The following is a 19,598-nucleotide window of genomic DNA, read 5'->3' on the forward strand; positions in this document are numbered from 1 at the left end:
CCTTGTGGTAAACTATAATTACAAATCGATCCCTATAGTCAAATTCCATTAAATTTTTTGACAAATTTTGTTAAATGCCACGTCAGTGCCACATCAAACCAATAAAATGACGGCACGTGTCAATCTTAATACAAAAATATAAACTTATTAAACAATAAATAAATAAACTTATTTAAAAAAAAAAAAAAAAGAAGGGGTGGCTTGGCCACCTCCAATCCAATAGCCTAGGGTGGCCTTCGGGCCACCCCTGGACCTACTAGTGGTGGCTGCGCGCCACCCCCGGCCACCTCTGGTGTAACGACCCAAGGAAAAGCGCTAGCCACATCTGTGCTACCACCCCAAAAGGACTAATCAATTTGAAACTTTCCCTAGAATCACTTATAAATCCCAGTTTCACCTACTAACTAGGCAATGTGAGACTTAGCACCCATGAGTATCTTTATAAACTACTCACTCTGTGAACTATTCATCTCTTCTCAATATGGGACCGGGGTGTTACATCTGGGGTGGCCTTTGGGTGGCTCCCCTTCCTTTTTTGTTTTTTTTTTTTTTTTTTTTTTAATTTTATTTTTTTGTTTTTGTTTTTTTTTTTTAATTTGATTTTTTTTAAAAAAAATAAGTTTATTTATTTATTTTTTAATAAATTTATATTTTTTTTATTAATTACCTCCTTCCTACAACTTATCATGAAAGCTAGCAAGCTTTTGTTTGACACTATGGAAAAAAGAAGAAGAAAGAATTCAGCCTAATTTTTACATAAAGATCGATTAAAGATTTGTAAGAGCTTTTTTTTTTTTAAACATTTGGGAGTGCCACGATCCCTTATGGTCTCAACGTGCCTCCGCCGCTGCTGGGAGGAAAGCTTAAATTTTAACGGTTTTGTTTATCAAATTGTTAATTAGTCCAATTATCAAGCCGGTTTGAACACTGATATATGAAGTTTCATTCAGATAAATGGCAGGCATGGTGAGGAAATAGATCAAGAGATGAGATCATAGAAAGAATCACAAATAAATTAATTATATATAAAAGAAGTGTGAATCTGAAAGTTTTGGAAGAAGCTCTGTTTTGGTTATGCTTAGAGCATTTGTACAGAGGGTTTTTACAGGAGTCGAGAATCATATTCATAAGAAGCTAAGTATCAAGAAATCAACATGAGCGTAAAGTAAGAAAACCAAACTAGGCAAAATGATCGAGATGACTCCTGGATCGGCTGAGCAGAGGCTAAAGGCTGCATGCAGGGGCTGTAGCTGCAGCTGTTTACGGAGAACATGGACACACCGACACATGTTTGCTGCTGTCAACGAGTGCTAGCTTGGAACCTTAGTTGGTAGGCTTGGGTGGCTGCGACACTTGGATCGGAAGATGCATCCGAAAGACATGGAGCTGACCAAGGAATCAGCAGGAATCAAGAAGAAGGGTGTGCTGCTGATTTTATCCTCTAACAGAATCATCTTGAAACGCTACTTCAAAAAGAGATTATTATGGAGAATAATAATCGAAAAAAAAAAAAATTGAATTGTTATAGATGTTAATTGCGTTCAGTTTCAGTTGTCTTCATATTTTCATGTTATGATTTCTTATTTTGGATGAATAAACAGTCCATTAAGCTATGAAGAACAAAACACAGCATCACAGCTATATATATATAGATTCAAAAACTCATTATTATGTCTAAGGAATAAGGATTTAACTCAAAATATCAAGAACAACGTACAAGGTAATAAAAACTTCACTAGGTCAGAGGCTAGGAAACCCAAAAAGGATTCTCTTAGCTATCTCTATTGCATGAAGCAAGGCTACTCCAGAAGATATGAGCACACTCAATATAACAAGTGCGACAATCCCTAAAGCGAAACTTGGCCTAGTACTGATCAAAAAGTTTTGCAACAACCCTAACGCTTCACAAACATCCTCGTTGTACTGCAAAAAATATTGTTTCTCCCACTCCATCCAATTCGAAGGTAAGTCGTCGTGATTCATCTCTATCATCTTCATCTCCCTAATCCGCCACCGGAGCACAATCATGTTCTCATCCACCAACCTGCCCCAGTAATCTCGTCCCTCTGTTCCTCCTGATCCACTTGCTGCCACAGTTAAGTTAACGCGCCGCTGCCTTTGACGTGGGGATGTCAAAGAAAACAGGTTGCGGGGATGTGAAGGAAACGAGCGGTTGGTTGCTTCCATTGATGAAGAAGATACAATACTAAGGATATCTTTTTCCTAAGCGAAGATAGTATACAAAGGAATCAAGCTAGTAAAGCTTAGAAGTGAACAAAGTCATATATGATGAGGGCCGGGGGATATATTTCCTATAAAACTATATAGCTTTATAGGAAATATGAAGAATGGCACGCGCTTCACGACGCGTACTACTGTTTGGCACTTTGAGACGAAAAGTCCAGATTTTCTCTTTCTTTTTTTTTTTCTTTTTTTTTTGGCCTTCTCGATTGGCTTTTTTTAGACCAAGTTTCGCTAGTTCAATTATAATCAATACGTGTGACCTCAACTTATGAAATAGGAGTAGGGAGGCAATTTTTGACACGTTAAAATTAGTAGATTAAAGTTAGGAGGTCAGTATTATTTAATTTAATAAGTTGAGTTAGGATTGACTTATATAATATTATATTTATGTCTTAACACGAGCTGAACCCGACACATAATACTAGAACTTGTAATATTTTACATGATCCACAACTTGACACAAAATTTACAAGTTAAAATTAAAAAGTCTAATTCATTTAATTAAAAAATATAATTGTAAACCGACATAACCGGAATTCAATTCTTGAACAGAAATCGGCACCGGTAGCTTGTAAGAAGATCAGACAATTATAATCATTGAATTTCATGATATTGGCCAAATGAAGTGCATATAAACTGTATGGTCAATTATTTTAGAGGTTGTGTCGAGGAGTAGCTCCAAACTCCAAAGTCCAAACAAATTAAAGTGGGCCATCGCCATTGGCACCCATAAGAGAGTTTTTTTAGGATACGCGCATTTCAACATTTTTGAATAAAAGCCACGTTTGCAAGCAATTTGTACAAGATTGAAATTTCTAAGCAAAAAGTCCGGCTGAATTTATTTTTTAATTTATTATTAAGTATTATAAATTGCTCTTTTAAATGTATAACTGCATTATTTTGACTTTAATATTGTATGAAATGCATATATAATTCAATTTTTGTTGAATTGTTTATTTATTTTGTTGATTATATTATCTTTTTACTCTATTTTGTAATTTTACTGCGTGTGAACTAAATTTCTGACCTGCCGTTATTCGCAATTAGTATATACCTATAAAAAAATTTCCTAGCTTTAAAGGCGTGTTTCCTACATGAAACTAAAAGAGAAATTTTCGACCATATGCATTGAACCTACTCAATACATGATAGAAAAGGGGGTAAGAGACTAAGAGTCAATTCAGCACCTTAAACCCGAGTAATTCTAAATGTGGGTCACCACATGTTTTCTTTGCTGTCATTTTAAAATTTATATGACTTTTAAAATTATTATTATTATATCAAAATTTAAAAATAATTTATTACAAATCTAATAATAATTTTAAAAATCACTTCAATTTTTATTTTTTCTTTAAAAAAAAGGTCCTATAAAGGGATTTGATTCTTGTACAACACCAATACAACAACTGTACAACAACCCCTCACATGAGGGTGGGCCCCAGTATGTGGGACCCACCCTCATGTGAGGGATTGCTGTATAGTTGTTGTATTGGTGTTGTAAATCTAACATTTTCCTATATATATTGCCAATATCAGCTCGATCATAATTACTTGCAACGGCTTGGTCGCTTGACACGTGTTCATTGGGAAAGGCTAGCTGTGACGTGTGAATGGAACTATAGTTAACCTACTCCGTCATGTCAAAAACAAAAAGTTTGTTTGGTAAGTAATTGTGTTGTGGAATATTTGTTTGAATAGTAATAAGAAGTGATTAATGTGATATAAAATTTGAGAATGTTTAATAGAAAAGTAAAAAAAAATCTTGTTTTGTAGTGAATTTTTTTATTTGAATGATAATAAAAAATTATTGATATAATATAAAAAGTGTAAAATAATTAAAATATTTTTTATTTGTTATTTTAAAAAAAAAGTGAAAAGAAATAAAGAGGGTGAAAATGGTTTGCCTAACATGCTCTTTTGTCTTTTCCATTCGTTCACTTTTGTGAAAATCAATCCTAGTGCCGTCAAATCAAAGCAAATTCTTTTCAACAGATAGAAATATATATAGCACTCTTAATTTCGGCGGGGGTGAAACACGAGCAACGACCTTCCTCGTACCATATTATCCGGCCCGGTGGCATGTGTTATAGTTGAGGTCGTGGACAAGGATCCCCGATGATCCGGTTAGTCTTATTTTAAAGATATAGTTGTTTTTTTTTTTTTTTTCATATTTTGAATGGACAGTTATATTTCTCAAATAAACCAATTGCATGGATGCTCTTTAGTTTATTTAAATTGAAGAAGATCCAGATGCCTTAAATTACAGGTCATCACGATTTCAAATGAATCATTAATGAATCGCATTATTAAAACTGTACTAAAACCCAAACAACAAAATTTCCCTAAACTTGATTATGGGATGGTCTAATGAACACATCTACCCTCATAACAGTTGAGCTGTCTTGAGCATAGTTGAACCACGTTAAAACAATGTTTTTTTGGAGTGGTCGGCACCCCCTACCTATTCGGTTTGTCAACCACCCTTTTGTCCACCTAAAATCATTGGATTTAGTTGTTAATATGTTTGAGGTAATTTTAAAAAAAGTGTTGTGATGTGATAGTAATTTCAAATGAATCATTAATGAATCGCATTATTAAAACTGTACTAAAACCCAAACAACAAAATTTCCCTAAACTTGATTTTGGGATGGTCTAATGAACACGTCTACCCTCATAACATGTTGAGCATGGTTGAACCACGTTAAAACAATGTTTTTTTGGAGTGGTCGGCACCCCCTACCTATTCGGTTTGTCAACCACCCTTTTGTCCACCTAAAATCATTGGATTTAGTTGTTAATATGTTTGAGGTAATTTTCAAAAAAGTGTCGTAATGTGATAGTAATTTCGAATGTTTTGTAAGTGATGTGTGTTTTAAGTTATTTGTTAAAACTTTTGTTTTGAAAATAGGAATCAAAAGACATAAAAATAAAATTTTATCTAAGAACTCCATCCTTTTTTATTATTATTATTATTATTTGATGTGACTCGTTATCCACCATTCATTACAAATGAATGTGTTGTAATTGAGAGATAATTGTATAACCCTACAATTATAAGACTTGCAGGGATCTCAATTCGTGCTGCTTCGGCTACATTGCGAGTTTGAAGGTTGTAGAGCGAGAATAAAATGTCTATTTTTTTTTTTTAAATGAAAAATGGGTGAGCTCCTCAATATTAAACTCAAACCAAACAGAAATAGCGTTGCAATATATACAAAAGGTAGGAAATTGGACAATTAAATGATCCGATCCTTTCAAATGGCCGCACAAGGCAGTTTCAAAAGTGAAAGGAAAACAGATCAGGACAAGTTCAACTGCATCTCCACTTGAGACTTGCAACAACCACAAAAAAATGGTGGAAACAGTAAAAATGTTGTTAGAGTCCAAAAAAGGGACTGCAGACAAGAGATAACACAACACAATTCCAAAGACATAAGTTTTTCGTAAAGGAAAACTATATCCCAAGCAACATAAAAAAACAACAGATAAAACAACAATATAAAACCGGTTGAGGGAAGTGGAATGGGAGCCACCAGCAACGGCGCGTGAGGACCACGCGCCGCCGCTGGATGGCTTCTCGCCAGCAGGGAAAGCAGGATCCGCCATGAACTACCGAAAGTCGTCGTAAAGGAAAGCTGGAGGGGAAGACATGGCTAGCATGCGCTGGAAAGGAGACAAAGTCCCTAGCGCATGCAGGCCACGCTCCAATGTGGAGGCAGTGGTTGAAGATGTGGCGGCCATCGGTAGATTTGGAGGACGCCGACGAACCCACTGGTGAGGCGCGTGTCGTGCAACAACATATAGAGAGCTATAGATCTAAATTCAAAGATTTCGACCCTACAACCTATCCAAAAATCACATAAAACACTGAAGGAGGAGATGGGAAAAATTGGTGGTCTCTATGTTGAGAATATTGAAAACATAAAAAACATATACATTGCCGGAAAAACCAGCAGGATAGTCACCTCATAAGAGGCAGAAGGTTCAAGAAAGGATGGAAATGGGAGGCTTTTGCTTCCCTTCCATGGCATTTGATGCAAAAGGTGGTTGAGTAATGGATAACCTCATAATAGGCAGGGTTACAGAGAAGGGGTTGAGGTTACAGGGAAGAGGAGTCCCTCCCATATTTGCTTGCACAGAGAAGAGGCATAGAGGAGTTGAGGAGAGAGAACAAAGCTTTCAGATATTTTGATGCACTCAGAATTCTAATAAAACGTCTAATTTATTCAGTCTTATCTTATCTTCTTTACTTCTTCTTCTTCATTGTTTTTTTAATATATATCACATCAATTAAATAAAAAGAAGAATGTTATATGAGCCTTTGTTATAAATTGTTTTCTTTTTTTTTTTCATAGATGGTACTTGTGTTATGGGAAAATACGAAGATGATACTTCTATCAAATTTTCTATCTAAAACTGACGGATTTCCACGTCAATGACACATGACACCATTAAAATTGCAACACATAATTGCCATATTTTTTTTTTTATTTTTAAAAAAACCTCAAAATAATATATATATAGTACAAGTACTACCTATAAAAAAAAAAAAAAAAACTAAGGAAGCAAAAAATAATGGTCGTAAACCATAGGGGTGTAAGGTACATATTTAACCCAAAATTATAATTTAAAATATATTAAAGAAACAAAATGAAATTTAGAAGTAGTTGTCGTGAATTGGCTCCTAGAGAACAAGAGCCAGCAACTATACACAGCTGAGAGGCTATAACACCTTCAATAACAAGAAAAAACAAACAACACCACACCTAAACCAGCTGGAACCTACAACGAAAATTAAGCCAAAAGAAAACAAGAGCCCCGAGACAACAAATACATCTGTTAATAGAGACATCCTTGTTCGATCAGACAACAGCCTCGAATTTCTCTCTTAATTAATGTAAAATGTTATGAAAAAACACGTACAATAACATGATGAACCTAGATAGCTAATTAAGCTAAGATTGCCTTAGCCATGTCTATGGCTTGAAACAAGACCACACCAGCAGAGATAGGCACGCTCAACATAACAAGTGCGGCCATCCCTAAAGCGAAACTTGGTCTAACACTCATCAAATAAGATTGCAAAAGCCCTACCGCCTCACAAACATCCTCGTCGTAATGTGTATAGTATTTCTTCTCCCACTCCATCCAGCTCGCAGGTGGTTCCTGGCTCGTCTCTAGCATCTTCAACTCCCTAAGGCGCATTCGTAGCGAGATCATGTTCTCGTCCACAAGCCTTCCCCCATAATCTCGGCGTCGATGTTGATGTCTTCCTCCGCTTGCATTGATCACAGGTTTTCTCCTGGAAGCTGATGATGATGATGATAACCAAACCGGCCCAAGTGGAAGCGTGGCGGATGAAAAGCTGGTTGCTTGCATTGATGGAGATCCTTGATAGCGAGCTCAAGCGAAGGTTGGGTTCTTGTTTTGTTTTTTGTTTCGCCAAGCAAATACTTGTTGTGAACGATATATACTAATTATGAAGATATATATGGCCGGCCGGATATATATATAGAAGTAGAAACTGGTTAGTTACGTAACAAAACATGAAATCTTATGAAACAAGTTAAGGTTGCATGTATGTATGTCTAAAACGTGTTGATCAATACTAAGTGGCGTCCATAATTAACAACGCGTATTAACTGTGTCATACTTGTTGCCAAAACGTGGACGGACGCGTGTGTCTTGTGGTAGGTTCGCAACTTCGCATGGTTGCTTGATTAATTAAGAAGCAAAGTATCTTGTCTTATATGCCCCCAAAGTAACCATCGACGTTGATATCTTTGACAACTTTTGAAGTTGCGTTGAAGGCCGGTCTTAGGAAGTTGGAACGAGCCAGAGGGGACTCAATCAGAGGCAAGAGCATAATTAACGGCAGATATTTTATAGGTAGTTCTTTTTTTAAAAATATAAAAAATTACCCGTATCAGTTTTTTTATATTTCTCTTAAACTCTTGGGTAGTACTGTAGCTATCTAATGAATTATATAATAATAAAAATAACAAAAAGTAGGAAAGTAAGAAAAAACAAAAAAAAATAAAGAAAGAGTATTTAATTGATATAGAGAAATATAAGGGAATTTATTGTGAAATATATATATATATATATTTTTTTTAATAGCATAGCAAAAAGTAATTTTGTTTCCTAAATTTAGGAAAAATTGTTGGGTATTTGCTGCTATAGCTCTAAGGCATAGAATATATATTTTTTAATTATATTTTACTATATTTAAAATTGTGAATACTGAGAAAAATCTGTTTTTTTTTTTTTTAAAAAAAAAATTGTTAAAAAAATTGGAGAAATGTATGAAAGAGAGCGAAAAAGAGAGCAGAAATATATAATGGACTACATTGTATTAAAGTAGCGTATTTAACACTATTTCATAAGTCTCTGTTTATAGAGAGACAATAAGTAGTGAGCAAGAAACTCTAAACTACATAATGTAGGAAATAAATTCTAATAGGAAAGACAATAACACGGTAAATATAAAATATTATAACATCTCCCCTCAAACTCAAGGTGTGAGCTTGTGTTTGGGAAAAGGAAGGGGAAAAGAATTTGGGCTGGAGACTGGTTAAACAAGGCTTGGACCGGGATGGAGCCAAACTAAAAAGGGAGCTAAACCGGGTAGAACCGGCCTTGAAACCATTGAATCAGTGGTGAACCGGGTTGAAAAGGGACTGGATTGTGAAGAAAGAGACAGAACCAATGCTGAACCACATTGAGGAAGCCTACATCGAATGGAATCAGACTGAAAAAAGGCTTGAACCGGCTGATAAGAGCACAAACCGATCTGAACTGGCCTTGAAATCAACTGAACATGCTGATAGAGCACATAACCAGTCTAAAAGGAGCTGAATCGATGGAGAAGCTTTTGGAAACGGACATAACCAGTTGAAGAGACATAGGAATCGGACTGAACAGGCCATGAACTTGATTTAACAGGATTGAACCAGGCAAAAAAGACCGAAAATCTGATTAATTCGTACTAAACCGGTGGAGCAGTTCTGAAACCTAGACTGAAATCGACATGTAATTTGGTTGGTTCGGGTTTGGATCGGATCCTAGAACTGGATCCGGGAAGCGTGCGTGAAGCACGTGTGGCGCGTTGTTGCTTCGACTTCTGGGTCGGGGGAGGATTGGGCCGTTTGGGGTCTTCAAACCCAGCGGACCGAACCAGTTTGAAACCCGCTGGTTCGGGTTGAATCCTCAAACCTCGATGACCCGGTTAGAAACTGGAATGGAATTTAGCCCGGTTGGCTGAACCGGGTCTGATCCGCTGGTTCGGGTTGACATTGATGGGCTGGTTTCTGTGGCGATCCGGGTTGATCCAGATGGATAATGGGTTGAACTAGTAGCGCGTGGAGCCTCGGATGGGGGAGATCGAGACTAATATAGAACCACCGGCGCTGGATCTGTCGATTGGCCCAGTCACGTAGACGATCAGCTGAACGTGGAGGCGCGTGGATGACTGGGCAGAAGGAGTGGGCGGCGCGTGGATACTCTAAGTAGTTTGGGCTAGGCAGTTCTGGATTGTGCGGCTCCTGATCTGTCGATTGGTACTGTCACGAAAGCAATTGGCCAAGTCTGGAGGCGCATGGCGACATGGGCATACAGTTTTGTACGACAATTGGAGGCACGTGCAGCTGTTGTCGGTGACAGATCTTCCCTAGATCATAAGATCTATACCTTTTAGACCTGACTCCGGGATTATTTTTCTTGATGGTATTGCGATGAAGGCGTTGAAGTGACTGACAACAATTTTAAAGGCATAAGACGACGTGTGGACGATTGGAATTATGAGACAGTCGTAGAGCACGTGAAGGACGTCTAAAAACGTCAAATACGTTTATTGAAGGCCTTAAGAAAGTGACTCTGATACAATGTTAAATATATTGGAGAAATATATGAAAGAGAGAGAGCGGAAGAGAGAGCGAAAATATATAATGGACTACATTGTATTAAAGTAGCGTTTCTAACACTATTACATAAGTTTTTATTTGTAGAGAGACAATGAATAGTGAGTAAGAAACCCTAAACTACATAAAGTAGGAAATAAATCCTAATAGGAAAGACAATAATACGGTAAATATAAAATATTCTAACAAATATTAAGTTTGGATGGTTTAAAGAATCTGAAACAAAATTTGAAAAAAAAAATATTTGTGAGTGTGAATTGAGTTGAATTTAATTGGAAAATATATATATATATATTTGGAGGTGGCTCGGCCACCTCCGAAACCGCTTGGGGGTGGCCGAGCCACCTCCAGACACCTGAGGGTGTTCTGGCCACCACCCTTAGACTCCTAGGGTGGCTCGGCCACCCCTAAGTTTTTAATTTTTATTAGTTTTTGATTTTTTATTATTTTTAAGTTGTATTAAAAACGGGTAAAAAAACAGATCGGATAAAATTTGAGTGCTTGAGACCATAAACTTGAGACTTGCGGCTCTTTCTCTTCTTTGTATATATATATATATATTTCAACACAAAAAGTAAAGCCCTTTAATTAGGCAGAAGGTCTCGGGAGGCAAGAAGTCTCCTACTTGAAGAAGACAATGCCATGGGGCCGGGGGTGACGCAGCAGAGGGCTATAAAACTGGAGCTGGAGGGAAGAAAGAAAAAAAAAGAAACAAGCAACGTCTCGTTGGAAGAGGAATCTCACCTAAAAAACAAACACAGCAATTCTTATTCATCATCTTCTGCCTCCACTCCAATACAGTAGGTTATTAAATACTGAAAACCCTACCTTATTATGCCTATAATCAAGCTACCAAATCTGCTGACTTATGGAAAAATTCCTTATTAACAGAAACTTGTTGTCCACGCCTGCTATTACGCCAGCAATTACATAGAGACTTGCTGTTTTATTGCTTAACATAAAATAAAATATCCCAAAAAAGAAGTAATCATCAGCTCCAACGGTTGCTGACTCCGTCAATTTCCTCCCACCGGACAAGCATTCGACTCCGACGAATGACGAGCTTGATAAAACTCATAGAGGTCAGGGTTCAAACGTTGCACTTCTTCAGCCTGTAACCAGCAACAGTCGGATGGTGGCCGGTTCTTCCATTTGACTAAGAATTTCTGGTACCCCCCGCGGCGAGTCTACACAATTTGGTCATCAAGTATTTCTGCAATTTCGTCCCGTGGTTTGATGGAGGGAGGAAGAGAGAAAGGTGGAGTGGGAGTAGCACCATCCACAGGCCCATGAAAAGAAGTAAGATCGGCAATATTGAAGATGGGGCTGAATGTGAGATTAGAAGGAAGATCAATAAGATAGGCATTATCTCCCAATCATTTGAGAACCTTGAAGGGGCCAGCTCGACGCGAGTGGAGCTTGTGGAGGGAGCCTTTGGAGAAGCGTTCGGGGCGAAGATTAATTAGCACCAAGTCCTCGGGCTGAAACTCAACAAATCGCCTATGAGCATCCACGCGGGCCTTGTAACTTTCATTGCTTAGTGCGATCTTCTTCCGGACTTCTTCATGTATCTCATGTATATGGCGCAGAAAATCTGCAGCACCTTCACTGACCCGAGGGGGTAGTGGCAGAGGGACCAAGTCCACTGGTGTGCGGGGTTGAAGTCCAGTAACTATTTCAAATGGGGAGCGTCCGGTGCTGCGGTTGACGGAATTGTTATAGGCAATTCAGCTTGAGGAAGAAGGAGGTCCCATGAGGTAGTGTGATCAATTACTAAGCAACGAAGGAGATTGCCCAAGCTGCGATTGACGACTTCCATTTGACTGTCCGTTTGTGGATGGTAAGCACTGGAAAACTGGAGCTTTGTCCCCAACTTAGCCCATAGCGTCTTCCAAAAGTAACTGACGAACTTCACATCTCGGTCGGACACAATAGTGGTTGGTAGGCCATGTAAACGGACTACCTCAGTGAAGAAGAGTGAAGCAATACGAGATGCGTCAAAAGTGCGGGAGCAGGCTAGGAGGTGCGCCTTCTTAGAGAACCGGTCGACCACCACAAAAATGGAGTCATGTCCACGCAAGGTACGGGGGATGCCGAGTACGAAGTCCATGCTCACATCTGTCCATGACTCCTTGGGAATAGGCAGGGGTGTATACAACCCATAGTTCTGCCTTTGTCCCTTAGCCAATTGGCAAACCCGACAGCGCTGGATCACCATGGCAACGTCTCTTTTTAAACCGGGCCAAAAGAAGTGGTCTTCTACAAGGCTGATGGTTTTGTCACGATCGAAATGGCCTGCCAGGCCACCTTCATGCAACTCCTGAATGACAAACTCACAGATAGATGTTTTGGGAAGACACAGCCTGTTCTTGAAGAAAAGGTAACCATCCTGGACAGTGTAGTGCGGGTGATTAGGAGATGGGCCATTAATGGTGCGTTTGGGTATTGAATTTTGAGAATTAGAATTGAATTCTAATTCTATTTACAAATATCGAGGTAAGAAATTGTGTTTGGGTGTTGAATTTTGAGATTGAAAAATATTATATTTTAATGGTAAGTTGTGTGAAATAATAATTTAAATAATAATAATTTATTATATATTGATTATTTAATTAAAAATAAATAAATAATTTTTTTTAAAAAAAATAATTGAAATCAAAATTAAAAATTAAAAAAAAAAAATGAAGCAAGGGTGGCTGCCGGTTGGCAGCCACCCCTTTGGGGGTGGCCGCGCGCCACCCCCAGAGGAGGAGCCGGCAGCCACCCCTCTGTTTTTTTTTTTTTTTTTAATTTTTTTTTTTTATTATTTAAATTATTAATATTAATATTTTTTTTATTTTATATTGATTTAAATTATTAATATTAAATTTTTTTTAGTCAACTTTTTCTGCGCTGGGTCCCACCAATAATTTCAAAATTCGGGTTTTTGGGCGGGTGGGTGGGTTTTAGAAAAAACCCGGATGGAATAAAATTTCATTTCTAATGCCAAACAGTTCATAAATATGGCTGCTTGGATAAGCCCAAAGTCATGATCATTTGGGTAACAGTGCTTAAGCTCTTCAAATCTAGTGACGTTCACAGTGAGTGAGGTCAACACGTGGGCTCGGCGACTGAGTGCATCTGCTACCCGATTCTCACTACCCACCTTGTGTTTTAGCACAAATGTAAATTGTTGTAAGTAGTCCACCCACCGAGCATGCCGGGCGTTCAACTTCTTTTGGGACTGGATGTGCCGTAAGGAATCATGGTCGGTGTATAACACGAACTCCCGGTGTATGAGATAGTGCCGCCAGTATTTGAGAGATTGTATAATGGCATACAACTCTAAATCATAGGCGGGGTAACGTCGCCGGGTCTCATTAAGCTTCTCACTGAAATAAGCAATAGGGTGGCGTTGTTGGCTGAGGACACCCCCAATGCCCACGTGTGATGCATCACAGGCCACCTCAAACGGTTGTGCAAAGTCTGGGAGCTTGAGGACTGGAGTCTCTGTTAGCTTGCTCTTGATCACCTCAAATGCTTGCTGGGCGGCAGGGGACCAAGAAAAAGGCCCAACTTTGGTGCATTCAGTTATGGGAGCCATGATTGCACTGAAATCTCTTATAAATCTGCGGTAGAAGGAGGCTAGTCCATGGAAGCTACGAACATCATGCACATTAGTTGGAATGGGCCAATCTGTGATGGCTTGGATCTTGGATGAGTCCACTGAAATCCCCTGCGCAGAAATGATAAAGCCCAAAAACAAAACAGATTCTTGTGCAAACGTGCACTTTTTAAGGTTGATGAAGAGGCTCTCAAACCTTAAAACCTCCATCACTTGTCGAATATGTTGTAGGTGCTCTGAAAAATCACGGCTGAATATGAGAATGTCGTCGAAGTAGACGACTACGAATTTGTCAATTAAGGGTTGTAAGATTTGGGTCATGACTCGCATGAATGTAGTTGGGGCATTGGTGAGGCCGAAGGGCATGACAAGCCATTCGAATAGCCCTGCCCGGGTTTTGAACGCCGTCTTCCACTCGTCATCGGGCCGAATGCGAATTTGATGATATCCACTCCGGATGTCAATTTTTGAAAAAACCTGTGAACCATACAAGACATCCAACATGTCATCTAAACGGGGAATAGGGAAACGATATTTTACCGTGATCTTGTTGATAGCTTGGTTATAAACACACATTCGCCAACTACCATCTTTTTTTGGTGTAAGCAATGCTAGGACAGCGCACGGGCTTAGGCTTTCACGGATGAAGCCTTTGTCTAACAGCTCCTAAATTTGGCGTTGCATTTCACGGTGCTCTTCGAGACTCATTCTGTAGGCCGACAGATTAGGCAATGATGCTCCAGGGATCAAGTCAATGGCATGCTGTATATCTCTCATGGGAGGGAGGTATTGAGGAAGCTCTTTAGGAACTAGGTCTGCAAATTCACTCAGGATGGTCTGAATTTCTGTCGGCCAGGACTTTGATGGTACCTCGGTAACTGGTTTTTCAACTAAGGCAAACACCATTCTTCGTTCTTGACAGGCCAAAGAGAACTGCCGCATAGACAATACTCGGCTCTCTTCTGCTGGTGTTTGGAAGTCTTGGAGCTTCATGGGTTTTAAGGTTATCTTCCGACCTTTACAAAAGAATGTGTAAGTGTTGGCAAACCCATCATACATCACTCGCCGATCATACAGCCAGGGCCGGCCCAATAACACGTGACAAGCGTGCATTGGGATTACATCATACCATAATGTATCCTCATACATCCTACCCAATGAAAATAAAAGAGAACAGCGATGTTTTACCGATATGGAAGTGTTGTCCACCCAATTGAGTTTGTATGGCTGTGGGTGCTTTTCCACTGGCAGTTGCAACTTGTGTACGGCCTCTTTGGAGATGATATTCATACCACTCCCATTATCAATGATGAGGTTCAACGCCCGTCCTTTGTGTTCCACTTGGGTGTGGAAAATATTATTTCGGAGCCAATCTTCACCCTCCGGCTCTTGGTTCTTTTGTCCAGCCAAAACTCGTCGTATAACACACAATGGTAAATTGGAACATTCCAATACTTCCTCAGTTGCCTCAGTATTATGATCTTCTTGCATGACTGCGGTTGAGGGAAGTGCTTCGGGTTCAGTCTGCGGCTCCATTTCTTCACAAATCATGGTAAATTTCTGATCCCTTGTGGGGCAAACCACTGCGTAGTGGCCCTTGCCTCCGCACCTGTAGCATTCTTCCTTTCCCCTTTCTGGTCGATTGTTCACCACTGCCTTCCCCTTCCTATCATCGCGCTCCACAACGTTACGATCGGCCTGGGTGCCCACCTTGCTGGGGAAATGATCCTGTCCCCCCGAATTTGCCCGTGTGATTGTTGATCCACGGGGAAGGAGATTTCCCCAACCTTGGAACGTACGGCGTGTGGGGATGTTACGTTGCTGCTCTACCCGTAACGCCAATTGATAAGCTTCTTCCACACTGACAAGTCGAACAGTGAGGAGCTCTCTCCTAATTTCTTCACGTAAACCCGCCTAGTATCGAGCAATAGTTTGGCGGTCCGTTTCGGACACACGGCTGCGAATTGATAATTCATGAAACTTGTTGGTGAACTCATCCACAGATAAGTTCCCTTGCCTCAGTAACAACAACTCTTCGAACAGGGCCTCTTCATAGTCAATTGGCAAGTACTTCTCTTGAAGTTTCAGCTTCATCTCCTCCCAATCAGTGATGGGTGGTTGTCGAAGCCGGTGGAGGTGTTCTTCCACACTCTGCCACCAGACTCGGGCTTGCCCCTTCAACTTCATCTTCACGAACCGAACTTGCCTCGTCGGAGCTAATCTGAACCATTCGAAATAATCATCTAATGAAGTTAACCAATCTTGGAAAGCATAAGGATCTAGCTTCCCATGGAAATCGGGTACCTCAATGCGAACTCGTTTTGTCGCCTCGTCCACTCGGTTAGTATAATTCTCAACGTAGGGGTTTTCCTCCTCTCGGTGGTACTATGGCCTCATGTTGGTGTGATAGCGTGGGGCATACTCAGATTCGTGGAACGCTGTGGTAAAAGCCTGCCGGGCGTTGACTTCTCCATTCTGATCTTCCCCCTCCACGTGGTTCTTATTCAACTTGACTTCTTCGCATCTTTCTTCTCGCCCGAACCTCCTGGTTTCTCCATTTGATGACTCCACATAGTGTCCACCTTTTTGTTCAGATCGCCCATTTGGTTGACCAGGCTCAACAGCAACTCATCCCGTTGTTGCTGGGTGAGTTGGGTAGTATTATATGGTCTGCCACTACGAGTGCTCATCTGGAAGGTAAAGGATTTGGCTGTTATGGATGATGGGTAAGTGGGGTGTAGGTTGAAGGGTATGAGCGGTTATGGGGATTGTGAGAATGGGGTTTGGGGGATGATCTGTATCTCCTTTTTCGGGAGTTGGTGATGGTAGGGTGTAACAGGGGTGTATGATGGTTGGATCCGTGACTATCTTAAGAAAGATAATTGACGGGCTCTGATACCACAATTGACGCAGCAGAGGGCTATAAAACTGGAGCTGGAGGGAAGAAAGAAAAAAAAGAAACAACCAACGTCTCGTTGGAAGAGGAATCCCACCTAAAAAACAAACACAGCAATTCTTATTCATCATCTTCTGCCTCCACTCCAATACAGTAGGTTATTAAATACTGAAAACCCTACCTTATTACGCCTATAATCAAGCTACCAAATCTGCTGACTTATGGAAAAATTTCTTATTAACAGAAACTTGCTGTCCACGCCTGCTATCACGCCAGCAATTACATAGAGACTTGCTGTTTTATTGCTTAACATAAAATAAAATAAAATATCCCAAAAAAGAAGTAATCATCAACTCCAACGATTGCTGACGCTGTCAAGGGGCCATGAGTGGCTTGGCGAGCCTAAAAAGATGTAAGAAGATATTTTTACTAAATTTGAAAAATAAATTTATTTTTGATTAAAAAATAAATAAATAACTATATACATTAATTAATTAGTTTCGTTTCACCTGAGTCTTCGACAAAAAATTTTCCTAACTTTATAGGCGTGCATAGAATAATTGTGATCTTTTTTTCTTTTTCTTTTAAAGTATATATCTGCCAACCAATATCAGCTCATAACTTGCGGCGGCTTTGGCGCTTGACACATTAGCCAAAGCTATAGCGTGCGAATGGACGCGTGGACATGAAATTTAGTGTATACCTCGTACACATTTTTGTCTTATTCTTTTCTCACTGCTGAAAATTAATCTCAGTGCCATCAAATCAAAGCAAATTCTTTTCTAAAGATGATTGGACCCTTAAGCCTGCCGGCGGGGATCGGAGAATGCATTTTGAAGAGTAGTTTTTGTTTGAAAATAGCTTTCTAAAGATTAATCATGTGTACGTTCTGGATAACTCTATTCCTTTAGTTTGGTTAATTAATTAGTTTATAATTTTTGAAAATAGCTATTCAATTAATTAATTGAAGAATATATATATAATTAAGTATTTTTGAAGAGTTGTACTTAATCGGCCATCATAGGATAGCTTGCTTATATCATTAAATGTAACTGACAAAATTTTATGAAAAAACACGTACAATAACATGATGAACCTAGCTAATTATATATATAATTAAGCTATAAGATTGCCTTAGCCATGTCTATAGCATGAAACAAGACCACCCCAGCAGAAATAGGCACGCTCAACATAACAAGTGCGGCCATCCCAAAAGCCAAACTTGGCCTAACACTCATCAAATAAGATTGCAAAAGCCCTACCGCCTCACAAACATCCTCGTCGTACTGTGTATAGTATTTCTTCTCCCACTCCATCCAGCTCGCAGGTGGTTCCTGGCTCGTCTCTAGCATCTTCAACTCCCTAAGGCGCATTCGTAGAGTGATCATGTTCTCGTCCACAAGCCTTCCCCCATAATCTCGGCGTCCATGTTGATGTCTTCCTCCGCTTGCATTGATCACAGCAGGTTTTCTCCTGGAAGCTGATGATGATGATGATGATGATGATAACCAAAGTACTGGTCCAAGTGGAAGCGTGGCGGATGAAAAGCAGCTGGTTGCTTGCATTGATGGAGATCCTTTTTGATATATAGGTTAATATATGGGTTCTTGTTTTGTTTTTTGTTTCGATCGCCAAGCAAATACTTGCTGTGAACGATATATACTAATCATGAAGATTATGGCCGGCCGGATATATATATAGAAGTAGCTAGAAAGAGGTTAGTTACGTAATAAAGCATAAAATCTTATGAAACAAGTTAAGGTTGTGTGTCAAAAGCGTGTTGAGTGCCAAGCGGCCGGCATCTATAACGACGCGTATTTGGCAAAACGTGTACGGACGACGATATCTTATTGTAAAGATCAAAACGAGTATGAAAAAAAGGGTTAACATTAATTAATCGACGATTATGATATACATCTCTGACAACTTTTGAAGTTGCGTTGAAGACAGTACTTACTTAGGAAGTTCAAACAAATTAAGCTAGAGCCTAGAGGGGTACGTACGTCTGGATCGATGAGGCATAGAATAATTAAATATGTTGAGATCCTAATTAAAGTAGGCAAATAATGTCGTTTTCCATCATTCTTTCTTGGACAAATGTTGAAAAAATTCTTAGGATTACAATTATTCGTTTTGGAGTGTTGGAGTACCATAATTGGCGCGCGGAAACTGAGAGGACAAAATTAACAGCTAAGAATCCACTAACATTAATATTATTAAGCCTAATTAAGTGGTATATTGTATTTTAAGGGTTTAATTAGGTTCTCTTAGGACTTAGGAGTGTTTGCCTTGGGATTCAGGCAAAATTTAATTATTAATTACGTACGTAATATCAATCAATCATCACTTTCCTGATCGAGTAGTTTCGTCAAGTAAATAAGTAAAAATGTAGGGCTCATTCATAGCCAAATATAGGAATGAGATCGAATCTAAAAAAAATTTAGAGAATCAACCTAGCCACCTTTTTGCTTTTCTATTCAAATAAACTCCACAATATTTTCCTTATCTTTTATTTATATTATTTAAATATTCCTTTAGATAAATTTTAAGGAAAAGAGAGATAAAAGATAAAGCCATTTAAATGTTCTTCCAAATAAATGCTAGGAAAAAAAGAAAAAAGAAGAAAAAGAGGAAAGATAAAGCTTTTTTCTTAATAAAATAATAGATAGGGAAGTAAAAGTGCTCCAATACTTAGTTCCCTTGGATTTTCCTAATTTTAAGGAAGAACCAGGGAATTTGTTGCAAATGTTTTTTTTAAGAGTTTTTCCTATATTTAGGCCGCGGGAAGAGAATAAGATTTAAAAAGTCTGTTGCTAGTACTCATATGTGGGTCGTTTAACAAAATTAGGGAGAAGATCAGAGTTGACGTTAAAAATAAGGATATGAAGAAAACACAATGCTCAGAAAAGGATTTTTTTTCAATATTTTTTTCCTT

The 19,598-nt window shown here is 39.0% G+C and overlaps 2 protein-coding genes across 2 annotated transcripts; both read right to left on the reverse strand.

The window, feature by feature from the left end:
* Positions 1–1,740: 1,740 nt before the first annotated feature.
* Positions 1,741–2,187, reverse strand: LOC133860482 (uncharacterized). The gene has a single exon (XM_062296072.1). The coding sequence runs from the start codon at positions 2,185–2,187 to the stop codon at positions 1,741–1,743; it is 447 nt and encodes a 148-aa protein (XP_062152056.1).
* Positions 2,188–7,194: 5,007 nt separating this feature from the next.
* Positions 7,195–7,623, reverse strand: LOC133860483 (uncharacterized). Its single transcript, XM_062296073.1, has one exon. It carries the CDS (start codon positions 7,621–7,623, stop codon positions 7,195–7,197), a length of 429 nt encoding a protein of 142 aa, XP_062152057.1.
* Between the last annotated feature and the right edge of the window lie 11,975 nt (positions 7,624–19,598).

Source organism: Alnus glutinosa, chromosome 2 (genome assembly GCF_958979055.1).
Source record: "Alnus glutinosa chromosome 2, dhAlnGlut1.1, whole genome shotgun sequence".
Classification (NCBI taxonomy): domain Eukaryota; kingdom Viridiplantae; phylum Streptophyta; class Magnoliopsida; order Fagales; family Betulaceae; genus Alnus; species Alnus glutinosa.